Source organism: Arvicanthis niloticus, chromosome 25 (assembly GCF_011762505.2).
Source record: "Arvicanthis niloticus isolate mArvNil1 chromosome 25, mArvNil1.pat.X, whole genome shotgun sequence".
Classification (NCBI taxonomy): domain Eukaryota; kingdom Metazoa; phylum Chordata; class Mammalia; order Rodentia; family Muridae; genus Arvicanthis; species Arvicanthis niloticus.
In genome coordinates this window covers 14,052,051-14,071,431 of record NC_133433.1, presented here as the reverse complement: position 1 = coordinate 14,071,431, position 19,381 = coordinate 14,052,051, and the positions used below count along the sequence as shown (strand labels likewise).

The 19,381-nt window shown below is 34.9% G+C and overlaps 1 protein-coding gene across 2 annotated transcripts in view; it reads right to left on the bottom strand.

The window, feature by feature from the left end:
* Positions 1-19,381, bottom strand: part of Cnbd1 (cyclic nucleotide binding domain containing 1) — a 334,202-nt gene that overhangs the window by 70,524 nt on the left and 244,297 nt on the right. Inside the window, exons 9-10 of one of the 2 annotated variants that reach the window (XM_076923968.1) lie at positions 18,176-18,285; positions 15,556-15,712 (exon numbers count right to left, since the gene is read on the bottom strand). In XM_076923968.1, coding sequence (XP_076780083.1) covers positions 15,556-15,712; positions 18,176-18,285 — 267 coding nt within the window. The remainder of the gene's footprint in view (positions 1-15,555; positions 15,713-18,175; positions 18,286-19,381) is intronic. The other variant, XM_076923969.1, reaches the window with a different exon arrangement.

Here is a 19,381-nt window from a genome sequence, read left to right as displayed (position 1 = left end):
TTATAGTCTTCCAAAAAAGAAAATAAACAAAATGAAATATACTCTTTGGAAAAAAAGCAGACTTTTTATGCTGTTTATAGAGAATATATACTTTTGGTATGTATTAAGGAGACAAGAGCTTTACCATTTGCTAAATGATGTCACTAATGAACAAGAACTAATAACGGAAATACAAACTTAATGCTTCCATTTGACTGCTTTATGCTTTGTGTTTTGGTCAAGGGGTAACCCATTATGCAAATTAGAGAGAGCATGTCCTGAAGAAACTTTGTACACTGAAGAAAGCAACTCTCAAACTATTTGTATCATCAGCGTGTGAACTCGCAGAGTTAAGATCCTTTTCAGATGCTATTCTCTTCTAACTGAGAGATATGGGCATTCAAAAATATTTGGTGGCTAATGACATGAAAGCTCACTTTAGTTTAATCTACTTTGCAATAATAAAAGTACACAGGCAAACATCTATCCTTTATTAGATTTTACATACTGACAAAGAGAGATCTTTTTCTACTTATGAAGCTGTACTAACCTACTTTGATTTAAATATTGATAATGTCTCAGAGTTAGCAACCTCTCAAACTCCATTAGACTCCTCTTGCTTAGATATAATTTTCAGAGCTCTGGAAAAGTCCATTCCTCTTTTTTTCAATTTGTAAACTTATTCCTCAATATTTTATTGCACAGATTATTTTCTTCTTCTACAGTCCAATTAGACATATCTTATTCAATATCTTATTTGCCAACTGGGCTTGGGATTTTTCAGAAACTATTTGTTTATAGTCTGAGACAAATTCATAGATTCTATAGATTCATTAAAAAGTATGACAAAAGAGTATTAAAATAGAAATGTAGTGTCTTGATGAAGTATCAAACACAAATTTATAATATAAAGTTACTAAGCAATATTCTATGACTAAATATTTATTACAAGATCTTTAAAATAAAGTTTTGTGTCATTTTACAGCACATTCTACTGCTTCTTTTGAAAGTATAGTACAGCCTCCAAATAGTATTTTAACTGAAGGAGTTTCATTCAGTCCTTATGATATTACTCTGAAAAAAATTTCTGTATAACACACAATCTGTTGATATTAATTTTAAATATTGATATATTTTTGCTTTCAGTTTTTTTTTACATTTTATATTAATTGGTTATTTTATTTCTTTTCATTTCAAATGTCCCCCCTTCCTGGGGTCCCCTGCAGAAATGCTCCATCTCATCTATATTTCCCCTTTGCCTCTAAGAGGATGCCCTGTCCCACCTACCCACTCCTACTTCACCCCTTCAGCATCCCCCTACACTAGGGCAATAAGACTCCATAAGACCAAATGCCTCCCCTCCCAATGATGCAAAATTCTCAAATATGACAATCCTCTGCTATGTATGTTGCAGGAGCCATAGACCCATCCATGTATAGTCTTTGGTTGGTTGGTCTCTGGAAGCTCTGGGGTGGGGGGTATAGGTAGTTGATAGTGTTGTTTTTCCTATTGGTGTTGCAATACGCTTCAGCTCCTTCAGTCCTTCCCCTAACTCTTTTATTGTGGTCCCTGGGCTCAGTCCGGTGGTTAGCTGTGAATATCTGCATCTGTCTTAGTTAGATGCCAGCGGAGCCCTTCAGAGGACAGCCATACTAGGCTGCCAGCTGTGAGCACTTCTTGGCATGAGCTATAGTGTAGGGGTTTGGTGTTTGCAGATGGGATGGATCTCTAGGTGGTGCAGTGTCTGGATGGCCTTTCCTTCAGTTTCTGGTCTATTTTCTGTCCCTGCACTTCCTTTAGACAGGCCCCCCCCCAACCCCCTAATGGTACATATTTTTATTCATTTACCTGACCCTCTGGAATTCTCTCTTGTCTCTTTCCATACATGATCCTACCCCCATTTTCTTTCCCTTTCTTCTCTCCCTCCTAGGTCCCTCGCTACTTCTACCTGCAGTGATTATTTTGTTACCCCTTCTAAGTAGAATTGAAGCATCCCCACTTTGGTTTTCCTTCTTGTTATGCTTCAGATAGTTTGTGAGTTATATCATGGGTATTCTGAGCTTTGGGACCAATATCCACTTGTCAGTGAGTATATAATATGTGTATCCTTTTGGGTCTGGGTTTTCTCACTCAACATGATATTGTCTATTTCCATCCATTTGTCTAAAAAAATGCATGAAGTCATTGTTTTTAACAGCTGAGTAGTACTCCATTGTGTAAATGTACCACTTTTTCTATATCCATTCTTCCATTGAGGGATATCTGTATTGTTTTGAGCTTTTGGTTATTATAAATAAGGCTGCTATGAACATAGTAGAGCATAAGTTTTTGTTCTATGTTGGAGCATTTTTGGGTATGTGCTCAGTAGAGTATAGCTGGGTCTTCAGGTAGAATTATGTCCAATTTTCTGAGAAACTGCCAGATTGTTTTCCCAAGTGGTTGTACCAGTTTGCAATCCCACCAACAATGGAGAAGTGTTCCTCTTTCTTCACATCCTCACCAGCATCTGCTGTCACCTGAGTTTTTCATCTTAGCCATTCTGACTGGTGTGAGGTGGAATCTCAGGGTTGTTTTAATTTGCATTTCTCTGATGACTAAGGAGGATGAATGCTTTCAGTTTTAAATGTACTAAATTCTGCTTCTTTGTTCAAAAATATAATATAGGATACTTCATATCAAGTTTTCTTTGGTCATGAAAATATGTAACTAAATTATGTTATTTTTAATGTTGTATTATTACAATAAAATCTTTTTTTACATATGGGGTTCTTTTCATAATACTACCCCAGCCTGCTGAGAAACAGACATATAGATGAATATATGTATGAATATATTATACGTATGTATTTTGTTCTATGTTGTTTTATATAGTAGATATCAAGTTTTAAGTCAATATTAAGTTTTAATATTTCTGAATTTTAAAATTTTATGTAAAACATATTCATTTTATGTTAAGATTGGGAAATTATTACCTTGTAAAGATTGCCTCCAAAAAACCTTGCACTTCTGTCAGCTGCATGACTCAGGGCAGCACTTTCTGGTTGCTATAACAAACAAACCAAAACTTGGATGCTTAATTTAATCAATGTTTATTTATCACTTACACAAAGTTCAATACAGATGTTTCTGAATGAGCTATTCTACTGGAAATCTCCATCCAAAGAAACAAAAATCCGGGTTTCTGATTCCCACTGTCTTAAAACTTTATTTCAGAGAATTTTATTTCCAGACACTGAGTGAGATCATGGAAGATCATATGTTTCATAGCCAAAGAATAATAGGTTCCTTCTATGCTGCTACTCAGTGCCAGTTACATTACTACAACAAGTAAGAGAAGCTGGGGATTAAAATCTCAGTGTGCACAGGAAAAGTAAAAAAAAAAAAAAAACTTTTTAGCAACTAGCCCCTTGTACCATATAAGCCACACGACACAGGATGCTTAAATGGTACTGGAAAATGTTATACTAAGTGAAATAATCCAGAGACAGAAAGATAGGTGTGTCATGTTGTTACTGTAAGTGGATGTTTGTATCAAGCCTTTACAGGTGTGGGTTTAATTTGGAGTACATGCAGAATCCAGGAAACTGAAAAGAGCCCATTGGGGAGGAGAAAGAAAAAAAAATCATGGAAGATAAACTTTCCATCCTGGAAAAAAAAACTATTAAGATACAAGTCTTTGTTAAAAGAGCTGAAACACTCCATATATCCTGCAAGGAAACCTATTAAGTAAGAAAAATAAATAACTCAAAGACTTTAAGAAGTCCCTAAAACTGACCAGATATATTAAACCTTCTTCAAATGAATATAAGAACTAAAAACTGAGGAATACTCTCAATAAGCTGAAATGCCTAGAAAAGGTTTAGATCAGCCATGCAGGTCAGACAAGAAGCCTCGAAGAGACAGAGACCAATTTAGTAACCTGGAAAAAACTCAGACCACCTAAGATGTCAAAGAGAGGCACTCTTCCATGTGTTGAGCCAAGTTCAAGTTGTACATTGAGGACCAGATTTCCAAGTTCTCTGAGTCCTCACAATGTTTTTTGTGGGTTTTGCTGATGTAACCATCATTTTCTGCACTTAAAAGTAACCCCACACATAGTTCTGTAAATAAGACCAACAAATATATTAATTCACCAATTGGACGTTGGTGGCATTCCTACTTTTGTCTGTCATAGAATCCCTATCCCTGATTAATAGATATTTCTTCATGTCTCTATGGCAATAGTACCACACAACAGAGAAGGACAATAGTAAAACAGAAGTGATATAATAAAAAAAAGTGGCATAGTGGAAAGAAATATTTATGTTGAGAAAAAATATGAAAGACATGGCAGAGGAGGGAATTAGGAGAGTAATATGTAAGAATGTTTGAATATATATGTGTATATGTGTATATATGTATATGTGCATATGTGCATATGTATATATGTGCATATGTGCATATGTGCATATGTACATGTGTACATATGTACATATGTACATATGTACATATGTACATATGTACATGTGTACATATGTATATATGTATATATGTGTATACATGTATACATGTATATATACACATATATATGCCTACTATTTTATAAACTATACATAAATATAATAGCTTGATATTTATAAACTATACATATATATAATAGCTTGATATTTGTATGTATTAGTAAGTATATACAATAGTCTAGTTGAAGTTATCCTACAGGTAATTATGCTTATGCCAGAAGATATAAGCTGCCAAATAAAAACCTAGTGAAAGACACATGATAAATCCCCTTAAGTGTTTGGTCAGAGGTGTCCTGCAAACTACCATAAGCATGATCATTACTCTTGGTCACCTAGCAAAACTGGTGAAGAAACCATTTACATAGGTTAAAGAACATGGAAAAATCTAGTCAACACTAACCAGAAATCTTCCTGCTGCCTAGTTCTCATAATATTGACAGCTGTTATGCATCCTGCTATGAAAAAAATAAAAGAAAAACAAAATTAGTATGACAGGATGTCCCCAAGATATGCCCATGGGACATAATGTGAGTAACCAACTTCTTTCCAATTATATATATATGGCCCCAATACACAGGCTTGGGATATATATATATATATATATATATATATATATATAGAGAGAGAGAGAGAGAGAGAGAGAGAGAGAGAGATACACCAAGATTCCATAGTATTAAGATGTTCAGCTCAAGGGATAAACCTACTAAAATTTTGCTAATTATACATCACATGAAATTTCCTCTAAATTCAAAACTCTCTATGCCAATGAGACCTCAGCAGAGGAGTTTCTTTATGCAATAAATGATAGGCAATGCAGGATCTTACAACCCTTTAAGGTGGAAGAATGAGTAACTATAGAGCACTTGACCAGAAACAGAACTGCTATATCACATGCTCTCCCCACACTTCAGGACCATCACAGAACAATGAGTGGAAGGATGTTAAAAACAGTAAATCAGGGCATCTAGAAGAAACAATAGACTTTTGGATATGACAGATCAGTTTACTTAAGAACCCGTAGAATGTATGCAACAATTTTTTACTATTCTTACATAGAGCAGAAAGGAACCCATGAGAGACCACCCCTGACTATAGGGAGGGCTTCTAAGAATAAAATGTGTTTGCTTTAAGGATGAAGGTCAACTACTCTCTAGTGAATTGCCCCACATTTAAAGGTATATGAACAGCAAAAATTGGAGTGAAAGAGCTATGATTTAAAAAACAACAATCGGTTTAGAGGATAGACACATAAGGATATGAGGGAAATTAAGGGAAGTAATGGGGATCAAAATAGGATCAAAGTGCATTGTATAAATTCCCAAAGTTTAATAAAAATATATGTAAAGGAAAGCAAGTACAGACATCAAATTTAAATCCTCAGTGACTGACTTACTAAAGCTAATCTTATTAGTATCGTGGTTTAGAAACTTTGATCTTATTTGGATTATTTTTATTATTTGTGAATAATTCTGTAAGTAGAAGTCATTTTGTAAAATTTCTTACAATACACATGTCACTCAATGCAATGGTTTCCTATGAAGATTAATCATACTAAATAGTAACCAAATAGTGCCCTATCAGAAAACTATCAGACATTAATGTAACATAGTATTAAATATTATACATTCTTCACCATAAAAAGATTTCATTGGTTATGTTTGTGTGAGTACATAACTGCTGGTCATCTTTTCTACATTCTTACTCCCTTTTGTAAGAATCATTTTATAAATGATTTTAGAGGATTAGTTTATTAAACAATACTAAAAAAGCCATAAAAAGCAGAACATCACGTATAATAAAAGGACCATATTCAAGAAGCCTAACCTGGATTTCCAGTAGCTATATTAAGCTCCTCAAATCCAAACTGTGCAAGTTTAAAACAATTAATCAAATGTTGCCAATATAATATAAATCAGGACTCATTCTTGTCCTGTGAATAGTATGTCCTGTGGATTCTTCTGCTGTCATAATAAAACACACTAATAAAAGCAATTCATACGAGACAATTTATTTGTCTCACATCTCCAGGATGCAGTACCTCATGGGAAGAAAGCCACAGACCCAGAATCTTGATAGAACTGTCACATTATGTCCTCATTCAGAAGAAGAAACCAATACATCATGTACGTTAGTGCTCAGCTTGCACAGTCTATGTTATACAGCTCAGGAGTCCTCACTCAGAGAATAGTCCCATCCAAAGTTACTGTTCCGAGCCCCTCCGTGTGCTGTTCGCCCGCCAAAAAGACACGTGAGGCAGTGTTAGGGTGGTTACTACAACGAGGCTTTACTTCTTGTATAAGCAGAAGTGGAAAGACGGAAAGACTGGAAAAGGCACTGCTTATATACACCCTAGAGTGACGTGTTCACTTCTGATTGGCTGTTCACTCATTACCCATAATACGCCCCGGGATGGGCAGTGACTTTGGCGTGCTTTTTGCCTTTTGCACCTGCGCAGTCAGTTGTTTACTAGTGGGAGGACAGGATGCCTATGCCATCTTGGAATGGCGAACGTTGACATGCTCACTGCGGCTCCCAACAAGTTACAATGTATCTTCTCACATCAGTTAGTCAAGGTAGTCTCACACAGGTACACTCAGAGACTAATCTTTTGTTCATTTGGTTGGTTAGTTGTTTTCTTGGTTTGTTTGCTTGTTGGCTGGTTGGCTAGTATTTTTTGACAAGGTTTCTCTGTATAGCTCTGGCTGTCCTAAAACTCATTCTGTAAACCAGGCTGGCCTGGAACTTAGAGAATTGACCTGCCTTTGACTCCTAAGTGCTAGAATTAAAGGTGCACATCACCACTACTTGGCTTCTGAAGCTAATCTTAATCCAGACAATCCTTCAAAAACAAGCCTAGAGATTGAATCCTAGATTTTGAGGTAAGAATTAACTATCTATAACACAAATAAATCACAATTACATCTATGTAAAATTATTTTTGTACATACATAGTCTTATAATAACTGCAAAAACACAGAATCATAAACTTTACATAGAAACTTGAACTAAAATTTTATATTAACTTAATCTAAAATTAAGTTTTAAAAATAAAAGATGTTTAGCACCCTCGAGATTTCTTTAATTTTGATGTCTGATTAATGTTGTGTTTGTTTAACTAGCAAGACATTCAGCTTATAGTGTAAAAATTTCTTATTAGTGGATATTTTTATTATTTTCTATAATTACAATTACAGAATCAAATCATCAAAGCATTTTGTAAGTAAAAACACAGTAGCCATAACTTTATATAAATTATCAGATAAAATTCCTTGCCTAATATAATCTGATTAAGGCATTATAATTCTAGGATTGAAGAATCAAGGTCATCAACACTTAGAGATTACATTTGAACTAATCATTGAACTAAAATATTTCATGTTTGCATAAGTAATAGAAACCCTAAGACCTTTGCTTTTAATAATTTCTTAAAGCAATGTGTTGTGGAACAATATTTTAAACTATGGCATTGACAGTCAAGGCCAATTATCTAATTCAGCTACACCTATGTGGTTGTTAACTTCACCTAAATCCATTAATTTAATACTCCCATGATTAAGGGTTGGTAAAAGCAATTGGACATTACTCATATTCTTAGGAGAAATATAGTTTTCAAAATTACTGTTTTTTATTTTGAAAGAGAATTATGAGAGATTTCAAACCTTTATTTTCATTTTAAAATATATAAACTCTGCTTTATTGGCAGGAAAATCCATTCAACCAGGCAGTTGACAAAGTCATACTTCAAAATGGTAATATATTTGGAATAAGGAATCTGATATAAGATAAACATATGATTATGATTAAATACATTTATTAAAAATGTAGAGAAGAGAAATGAAAAATAAGCAACTTTATATACTTCTTTTAAAAATTTTGCTTTCTATCTACATGTGTTGGTTGACACAAGTAATCCCAGTTCTTGACTTGCTGAAGCTAGGTGGCCTTGAGTTTGAGATCAGGGTGGGTGACTCATATTTGAGCATAGCTTTGACCACATAGCAAATCCTGTCCAAAACAGATAAAAAATGATAAGGAAAACTAGGAAAGGAAAAGGAAGAATAAAAAGAGAAGTGGAAGAGAAGGGGGAAAAATAAAGTAAGAGAACTAAAAGCAAAAACAAGCAAAAGAGAAGAGAAAGCTGATTCTATTGAAGAGAAAATCAGAGTCACTTGGCTTGGGTCCCTATGCATCTATGAAATGGTCTAGATAATTATAAATTTCACATTCATAAAATATTTGAATCTATCACATTATCTATGAAATTTATGATTTTCAAAAAGAGAAAATCTATTCTACAAATCTAGGGAAAACTTGTCACATATCTATTTATTGATTTAAAATGTTAAGACTGAAACCAGATATGTAGGTGCATGTTTTTAATCTCAGCACTCTGAAGGCAGAGGCAGGATACTCTTTGTGAATTCAAGGTAAGCCCTGCTCAATCTGTATAATACACTCCAGGACAACCAGGACTACATGGAAATAACTGAGTCTCCAAAAATAAATTTTAAAAAAGGAAAGGAAAGGAAAGAAAAGGAAAGGAGAAATAAAAAGGAAAGGAAAGCAAAGGAAAGAAAAGTAGCACTAAAAACTTTATTACATAAAAGTTTAGGAATTTGAGTCATCTCTTATATGGAAGAAAATCATTAAATTAAAGAAACTATATTTTTAAAAAAAAAAAAGTAAAAGAAAAAAGAAGCCACTTAATTTGTTGACAAAATTTTCAGCTGACAAAGGCATTTTTACTGGATTAACTAATTTCAACATTATCTATGCTTATAAAATCTAGTGTGACTTTCTATCATGGTATTTAAGAAATTGATATTGGGATTGAAATTAAAAACCATGTCAGACTTCTTTTAAAGTGTCTGAAAAATTAGGAAATAAATGGATAATACCTAAGGAATGTCCTGTTTCTCCAGTAATGATCAGAGATCATAACTGAAAATTTTTAAACTAACATGGACATATTCAAGTACAAAATCAGAGAACTCATTGAACTTTAAGTCAAATAAACTGAATAAATCCACAAATAGACACATCAGAGTGCAATATATGAACTTTCCACATGTGGAAAAGTTAATAAATAATATTGCCTATCAATAAGCCTTTTTCTGTACTAAGGTAGGTAGAAGGCAGAGAAGAGCATGCTGGACATATATGGATAAAGCATGTCAGTCAAGACTTCTAAATCTAACAAACATTTCCTTCAAAATAACTGAGAAATAAAGCAACCTTAGAAAATAACCCTAGATAATCTTGTCACCTGCAAGTGAGTCTACCAAAAAATAGAATGATTTTTACACTGAAAGGGCAATATGTAATAATATGCTTTTACCAGACAAAACAATGTGCCACAGAAATGGTAATTACATAGGTAGCTATAAAATATAATATAGATATGCATTTTAGTTTTTCAGCCTCAAAAAAGAAAACAAGTCAAATCATTACACAGGACCATCCTGATTATCATATTGTGAGTTGATAATAAGGAATAGGGATAGGATAGAAGGGTAGGGCTGAGAGAGTCCATAGCAGAGAGGTAAGCTGAGTATGCCCCTCTGGTCTGTATAGACGCCTAGGAATGGGTGCAGAGAAAAAGAAGAGGCCACAGCAGGTATTCTGATATAATTTAGTGAGTGGTGAGTAACACTATTTTTCTGGTGAGTTGTGGTTGGCGGGTTTCCTTGGAATGTCTATCTGTGGGATTTGATGGATGAGACAAAGGGAGGAGATGAATGGTGGCATAAGACTGTAGGAGACCTGCTGTGAATAAGGGCAAAAAGGAAGGGGAGATCAAGGAAGTTGGTCTGCTACAAAGTTAGAGATAAGACTCAGAGATTGGAATTGTAGGGCAGGAGGAACAAATGAATATTGTCTAGCTGCATCTTTGATGTGGCACGGCCAGTGGGTTCCACGGAAGTGCCTGGCCTTCAGTTATTCTTGAAAACCAGAGCACCCATGCATTCATAGAGCAGTTATTCCCAAGAGAAGGCTCACCTATTAAAGCTAACAATAGCACTTGTCAATGGGTAAAAACAAAATATTAAGAAGCTAGGTTGATGTCACAAGTTAAATCAAAACAACAGCAGTCATTCCTTCTACCTAGGATCTATGAATTCCAAGCCACAGGTTTTGAAACCAGATAACAGTACCAGATACAAATTCTTTTCTGTGCAGGAACATAAAGCCAGTCAGAGAGTGATTGGCTAGCAACATATGTAACAGACAGGCTACTGTTGTACTAGTGGACCTGAAGCATGCTCTTATTTTGTTCTTGCTTTAAACAGGTCAACATAACTTTAGAAGCTTACACAGTACTCGAAGTTGGTACATCAAGTTTTCAGAAAGTATAAATAGGTATTCTTAGGGTTCATAAAAATGAAACAACGTATTGACCATATGGATCTCTCTCACATTTACCCTGGAGGAGTGTCCATTTCTAACATCATTGAAGTTGGAAAACGGTCCCTGTTTTGTTTTGATGTTCTCAGATTGAGTCACTGTAAACCACTGGGTTCTGATTTGCCCAATTACCCTCCCTCTCAGTTATGAAGAATCCTCTCCCCTGACTTTCACTTGCAGTTGAGCTTTTCAGATACTCTCTTCTCTACCAGGCAAATGCCATTCTTTTTCCTAGGCCTTTTAAGAGTGTGTGGAGAAATAATTGGAGGTTATTATAAAAATTCTCTCCCTTATTCTATATTTTAAATATCTTTAATATGTGCAAGAATTAAAGATTTGGTTCTTCACAACTAATTTGAAAAACAAAAGTATACTTTATTACATAGGCTGCTTCAGTTATCAACCTTAGTGTTTTACTCTACCTTCAGACTATACTGTAGCTGGATATCTTCCCACTACATTTGTAAAAATCTAGGCGATTGGGATGTATGAGTGGTAGGCGGAGTGAGGAGTCTGGAGGAGAAGAAGAGTAGAAGGATGAGGAAGAGCTAGGAAGGAGGAGAATAATGTAGGAGCCAAGGATAATCAAGGATAAAGACCTAGGGCCAGAACACACACCTAGTAAAGAGAAGACTGGATATCAGCAACGAGATAGATATCAGTTCAGAGCAAAAAAAATGGAAAAAGATATTCAATGAAAATGAACATGAAAAGTAAGCTGATGTAGCCATTTTAATAATGGAAAAAATAGTCTTTAAACCAAAACTAACCAAAAGAGGTAGAGAAGGACACTATATACTCAACAAAGGGAAAATCCACAAAAAGAATATTGAAATTCTAAGCATTTCTGCACAAACACAAGGACATCAAAATTTGTAAAAGAAACATCATTACTGCTTAAATCACATATTGATACTTCACCTGTGACAATAGACAAGTCATCCATAAAAGCTAAACAGTGAAATGATGAAGCTATAAGACATTATTAAACCAAAAACCACATATTTACATACCATTTCACCCAAACACAAAAGAATTTACCTGCTTCTCGGCATATTCTTCAAAATTGACCACATACTTGGACACTAGGAAAGTCTCAACAGATACAAGAAAATTACAACACACCTAGCATCTTAGCAGACCACCATGTATTAAAGCTGGATATTAACAACAGAAAAAAACAGGAAGTCTACAAACTGAACAACTCTCTACTAAATAAACAATGTGTCCAGACAGAAATTCAAAGTGTTTTATAATTGAATGAAAATGGAAACCTAACACACTCAAACTTATGCAACACAATGAAGGTTGTTTTAAGAGGCAACTTTCTAGAACTGAGTGCCTACACTTAGTGGATGGATCTCCTTGAGAAGGGGAAATAGAATAGATTTTGCAAGTGCATTTGGGTAGGAAGCCATGGGAACAGGAGGCATGGGGGCTGGGGTTGGAAGGGATTGAGTGAGAGAGTTCTGAAAAAGTCAACAGGAATTGGAGGTCATATGTGCAGGGATATAGAAACTAGTGCAGTAGAAATTTCCTAAAATCCATGGTAGCAATTCTCAGAAGTCTCATACAAAGGAGGATGCGGAGTACAAACTGGCCATGTTATATAACTAATCAAGGCTATGAGAAGTGGGACTGGGAGATCCACTAAGCCACAAAACCTTCAACCTACAATCTGGTTTTTCTCTGCAATATGTTCTGGAGTAATAGTGGGGCAGAACTTGTGAGTGTCCAACCAATGACTGGTCCAAATTGAAGCTCTCAGCAAGGAGAGTTAGCCCACATGTGACCCGGATGTCCAGAAACCAGATGCAAGACATCCCAAAGACCCAGAGTGGACTCAAACACGACTGCCAAAAAAGTCAATGAACTTACTCCTAATGATATTCTGCTATACTAATAGATGGATGTATGTTCATCCCTTGATAGGCTATTTATACCACTAACTTCTCTAAGACTCAGAGAATATTTTAAAAGACAGGAGAAAAAATATAGGAAGTGGATTATAGGGAGAAGTATGGTAAAGGCACATTCATTACAATCGAGATCTCATAGCAGCTTAAATTTTTCTGTACTTGGCCTGCATTAATCTGGATCTGGATCATTGGTAAGGGGGTGGTTCACAGATCCCTACCAATTCCTTGGTAACATTTGGGTGTTGATAAAAGTTGGAGATCAAGGAATCTCCTATTGGTGAGCTCATCAACCTTCAATTGACAGTTACAAATCACAGCTGTGGCGGCGGCAGTGAGTAAACTCAGTGGCCCAAAGAACAAAAGACATAAATGTGGCAGAGAGACATACTTGTACTAAGAATGGGATGTTGGTAGGGTTTGGAGGAAGATAGAAGAGTAATCACAATACACTTTGTATGTGTAGAGACTGCCAAACAACAAATTGTATTTAAAATATTAATTGTAAGGAAGCAATTTTTGGATGAAAAGTGTCTCAGTGCAAGAACACTTGCCTACTATCTTTAAAGCCCTAGATTCCATCCATCCCCAACACCATATACATCCTCTACCTTCATGCACAGACAGACACACACACACTATAAAATAAAGTCCCCTTTTCATGTGTAAATATGTTCCTTTCATTAAAACCAACCATGCATTAATTTCTTAGAACTTTTGCTTTTTAAATATATACTTGATTTCCTTGAAATAAAACATAAAATACTTATAATGTGGAAATATAAATATATTCTACAATAAACTTATTCTGTTGCCTTATGGATTTGGGGAAAATATAGTTCATAATTCTCCCTAGAGACTAATGAATCAAAAAAATAGCATGACACTAGCCTTGTGAAATCAGTCTTAAAATAAATGGAGTATAGAATAAATTTTAGAAGATGAATAGCATGCACATGAACAATTTCATCTCTATACTATACCATCTATTTAAATTTGGGCTGCCGGGTGGCAAAAATGATTCTAATAAATGCTTGAAAGAAACACGTTTATGTGTTTGATCATTAATTTTATGTGTCAGTTTGATGAGGCTATACAATTTCAGACATATTATGAAAAACATTTTCAGGTATGTGTATAAGGATATCTTTAAAAGGGATTAGTATCTGAATTAGAAGACAGAGCAAGGAAAACTCACAGTCACCAATATGAAAAGGTAAAATTCAATTATACAATACATCAGCAGTGGGCTACAAAAGCAGATAAAGCATGAATTCTCTCCCCTTAAGTATCTCTACATTCTATATGCCTCCTTATTCTGGAACATTGTTTTTCTCTCCAAATGGAAAAAGATTATGAAGCATTCATAACCCAAAACTGACTAAATTGTCTCACTTACATGTTAGGTATACATGTACATGTGTGCATGCACGCGCACACACACACACACACACACACACACACACACACACTTTTCAGATCTTTAGGCTCAGACTAGGGCAAAACTAGTTCCACCAACAGCTTCCCTTATTCTCAGGCATCAGTCTTTAGACTGATCTAACACCACTGGCTCTTGCAAAGAGAACTCCTTGTGGCTTTATGAACTCCTGGTTCCCCGTAGTAAAGTGCTTCCCAGTGAATCTCCTTTATATATATAAATATTCAGTAGGTTCTGTTTCTCTGTAAAGCCCTGAATGATAGTAATGTGTGAAATCTTTATTTACATAAAAGGATATTTAATGTGTTTATGTACCCCACTAATGTTGTTAGTGAAAGGAAAACCATGCCAAATACTGACAAAATTGTTGTTTTAATTAGTAGTTGGTGTTAGGTGATATTTAACTTCAAGGGAGTTCTATTTGAATGACACAGGTATGAAGAAAATTAACAAATACCACTTCAAAACCACACTTTTTAAAAACACGAGACTGGATTAGCCTTTTTATTTGAATAAAGTTTTAGCAAGTATAGGTTGCACATTCTCAAGAGATATATATACTCAAAATTTGGAATCCAAGAATTCTGTTCTATTAAGTTAATTTAAGAAAATCTTTCACCAATTTTAATGTCTCCTACTATATTATTTAGTACTATATGGCATTCTTTAGCTTGAGTGTACAGAAAAGCACTTAGAATTATACTGGGTAATGGCTCAACCACTATTCATTTCTGTTTATATTCAATCGCATGTCTTAATCTGTGATGGCATCATTATTCTTTTATTATTACTAGAGCCCTAAGGTTTCAGTATTTGACTTAAATATTGAAAACTTTGTATGTGTGTATGTATGTGTGCACATATGTGTACATGTGTATATGAGCATGCTTATGCATGCATGTTTTTTTACACATGAGTGTGCATGTGTGTACATGTATCTATGCATGTGTGTATGCATGTATATGTGTGTGTTTGGGTTTTTGTACATTAGCATTGTACATAATTTACCTGATTCAAAATCATCAAACAAACACCTTCAATATAATATAAAGCGTTCTGTAAAACCAGGACTGCTACATTTAACAGTGGATTATCAAAACGACTAGTAAATTCAATAAGCTGAAAGTAGAAAAATAGAATCAGAATAATGTAAGGAGTACATCTGTCTACTATATACCTATCTACAATCTATCTTATATAACTCTCACCACTATTATGAACATATATACACTCACTTGTATGTCTCAATTTCAGTTAAAAGTTCCTTTTCAAAAGGGCTTCATTTAATCTGTGATTAAATGGCCCAAGACATTCATGCACTTACCATGTATATCCTTATCTTCAATAACTGCCATCTCAACTTCTTGTCCAGTAATAATTGTGCATGTGAAGGGAGCTTGAAGAAGAACACTGATCTCACCAAAGGACTCCTTCTCCTTAAGTTTACCCATATAAACAAGCTTTTTCATTTTTTTCTGCAAAAGATAAGAATAACAAAGTTTTCATGAAAATATTCACATAATCATTTTCATCAGAAACTCAGCTATCCATAAATCATCCAGTAAAAAGAAATTAGCAGCCAAGTTTATTGAAATCAGAGGAAAACATTTAAATGTTATTTTATTCATTTTATATCATTCTTTTTATATTAAAGCAATAATACACTCAAGTATCCTTCAGTATATTAAAAAATAGCTGACAATACTGTCATTTAGTTATGCAGCTATTGCATTAGTTTAAGGTCTACTAATTCAGAGTGTGTGTGAGTATATGAGATGATTGATGGTGGTGGTGGTGGTGGTGATGATGGTAATAATAATATGCATGTAGAGGATTGAGAAAAACTTCAGTTCTCTCCTTTTACTATGTGGATTCCAGAGTTTGAACTCAGTTTGTCAGGCTTGGTGGCAAGCTGAGCTATCTAACTATCCTGCATTTCCTTTTTGATTATGTTAAGATGTCTGAGAAATGTTGAACTAGTTCAAGTTTTCGGAGCTCCAAGAAGAGTATTTTGTAAATTATTATCTCTAATAAACATCAGCCTCACATGGAAGACACAGTTATTGGAGTAACTGAGAGAATGGAGATGAGAAACTCTAACAGCTATAAGTAGTGATGGCGTAAACTGAGATAGGTATTCACACTTGTCTTTCTTCTTTTATTGTTTGGGTGTGTTTGCTCATAAGTATGTTACTGTGAACTAATCTCAGGTGTGTTTATGTTGGGGGCCGACTTTTAGCAGAAAGCGGCTATCAGCTTTGCAGCCATCCTGAGCCATATACCCTGACATGTGACTTGGATTACAATAGCCTACAACAGCTGAGCACACTCCGATAATCTTGGTTTAGATACCTTGAGATTAAAGGTGTGTGAGATTAAAGGTATGTGACTTAAGAGCATGACTTAGAAGTGTAGAGATCAGATTTAGAGACAAGACCTAGGGGCATGATTAAAGGTGTAACTTAGAGGCGTGGCTTAGAAGTAAGACATATAAAAGGCAGAGGCAGACAGTAGAGAATCAGACATTAGGTAGAAGACACTTGGCTCTAGAGAGAACCAGACACATCAGACATTAGGGAGACACAGAGGAGAGAACCAGACACAGCAGAGATAAGACAGGTAGCAGGCACTTGGAAGAGAACTTGGAAGAAGTAACTTGGAACTTGGAGGGACTAGGAGCTAGGGACTAGGCACTAGGAACTCAAGACTTAGGACTTAGACTGAAGAATAAACGGGATTGAATTACACTCTGTCTGGTCTGCATTCTTCGAGTCCGTCCTCACTCTTGCTCTTGCTGAACCCCGACCCGAGGAATGGATAGGCAGCTTGGGCCGGGATACAGTGGCCGCCCAAACATGGGTCAGCCCGGGCCTCAACATTTTGCTTGGGCCACGACATTTTTGGCCGCCCCAACGTGGGGCTAGTGTGGACCCCAACATGTTTACATATCACAAGTGGATATTTTGTGAGCTGTATCTCCAATTATTATGCTTTCTTAGTAAAAATGGTAATTTCAATTGAATAAGCTAATAATTTATTTCAAATCAAGGTCTTTGTGGTAGATTTTACTGCAGTTTCAATACAGGTGGCTCTGAAGAGGATGAGGACATAATGGCATCTTTCCTGGGAGTTCTAATCAGTATTAAAACTAAGATGATCAAGCAACAGTAAGCATGGAAAAGCAAATATCCCCGCCCTCCAAGACAAGCATTTGACAGGCACTTGAACAAGGAGAAAGTCTTTAGTGCATTGAAGTCAAGTCGTAACAGATTGAATATTTGTCATTTCTGCAAATGGTAAAGCTTTATTCTCAATATCATAGAAATGTCACAGTATAAGCCAGTTTACATATTTAATTGAATCCTGAGAAATAATCACTAATTCTTTTTCTGTTACTATGACTCCTTTTTACCTGGTTTATAAAAATGAAATGAGTACACTGCTTTCTTGGGTTTGATGTTTTATATCACCTATGTTGAGATTCATACAACTTATCGTAGATTCTTTCACTCTGCCTGGCAATTCATTATCTAAGGATAGCACGATGACTTCATTCAGCCATCAATGGATATTTAGATTACTTCTAGCTCCAGATTGTAAAGATTAATGTGAGTCTTTGTGTAGATGGATACACTTCTTTCTAAGTGAGTAAATACTGAGAGGGAAACATGAGTTTCATGGTAAAACTTGTCTTACTCTTTTTTTTTTTTTTTTTTTTCTATTGGGGTAGTACTTTGGAAGGGTTTTAAATTTTGTTTTTCTGACAAAGGACATGAAGTACCCTATAATATGATCATTGGTCATTTTGCAACTTCTACATGAACATATCATTGTCTTAAATAAAACAAGATGTTAAATATGTATGAGAAAATGCTATCCAGCACTCCTAAGTCATTAGAGTAGTTAATTATCAAAAAAGCAAATAATCTGAAACTCACCACTTTGTTTATTGATAGTTCCTCAAGTCCAACAATATTTCTATAAATGTTACAATATCCAGAATTGATATAACCAACAAATGAAATGACAGTTCCACTTTCTACTAATACTGAAAATGAGAGAGAAAGAGAGAGAGAGAGAGAGAGAGAGCTTTACATTAGGGACATAAAATTATTTAGTATATTCTGACAAGGAAAATTAGGCTACTTAATTCAATAACTATGGTCATTTTCTGAATAGATGAAAACTTCTAGACATAACAAATGTAAAGAGAAATTTTTAAAATGTGCCTGTTTGTGTGTGCGTGTATTACTCCTATAGAAATAAACACTGAATTATATATTAAAATCTTTTGCTGAATTATATATTAAAATATTCTAGGTGCTGAAGAAATGGCTTAGCAGTTCAGAGAGTTCACTCCTTCTCTCACAGTTCTTGTCACCCAGATCAGGTTGTTCTCAAATACCTATAACCCTGGCTCCAGGGAAATCCAATATATCTGGCCACCTTGGGCACCTTCACTAAAGTGTTTGTACACACACACATGTGCACACATACGGCATGTTTAAAATAATGTTTTAAAAATGTTTCTAATGTGTTTGATTTCAAATTTTTATAGATTTCAATACTTTCACAAAAAGTTGACTATTGACTCTCCAGACTCCACACCTTCATCTGGAAACCAGAAATTTTCTTAATATAGTAGTGGTTGTAAGTAAAGGTTTTTAGGACATGCTGCCCTACTAGAAAGCCTTCACAGCTACTTCCTGTATGTTCTTACACAAAGTATATAACTTTTCTAATCTGTGGCTTTTGCCTGTCTTGTTCATTGGAGACAGATGAGCAATGTAGAGAGGTAGAGAGAGTATAAGTGTTTTTCCAACCCAGAAGTTTCCTCAAAGTTCTTTCTTCAAAAGTTTCTATCTTCAGAGGTCCTGATTTTTTTATTTTGTGTATTTATGGTATTTTTAGGGAACTCTCATTCAGAACTCTAATACACCATATTCGTCTAATATTGCTGCTCTTGTTACTTTGGCATTTGAGAATCTGATCTTTATAGAATTTCATGTTTGATTTTTCCTTTTTCATTTTAACTTTGAGCCTTGCTTTGTAAGATAAAATTTAATTTCCCCTGTGATTGATGTTTTCTTTAGTAAATATATGAAATGCACTTAACTTCGTCTACCACAAAGTAAATACTATAT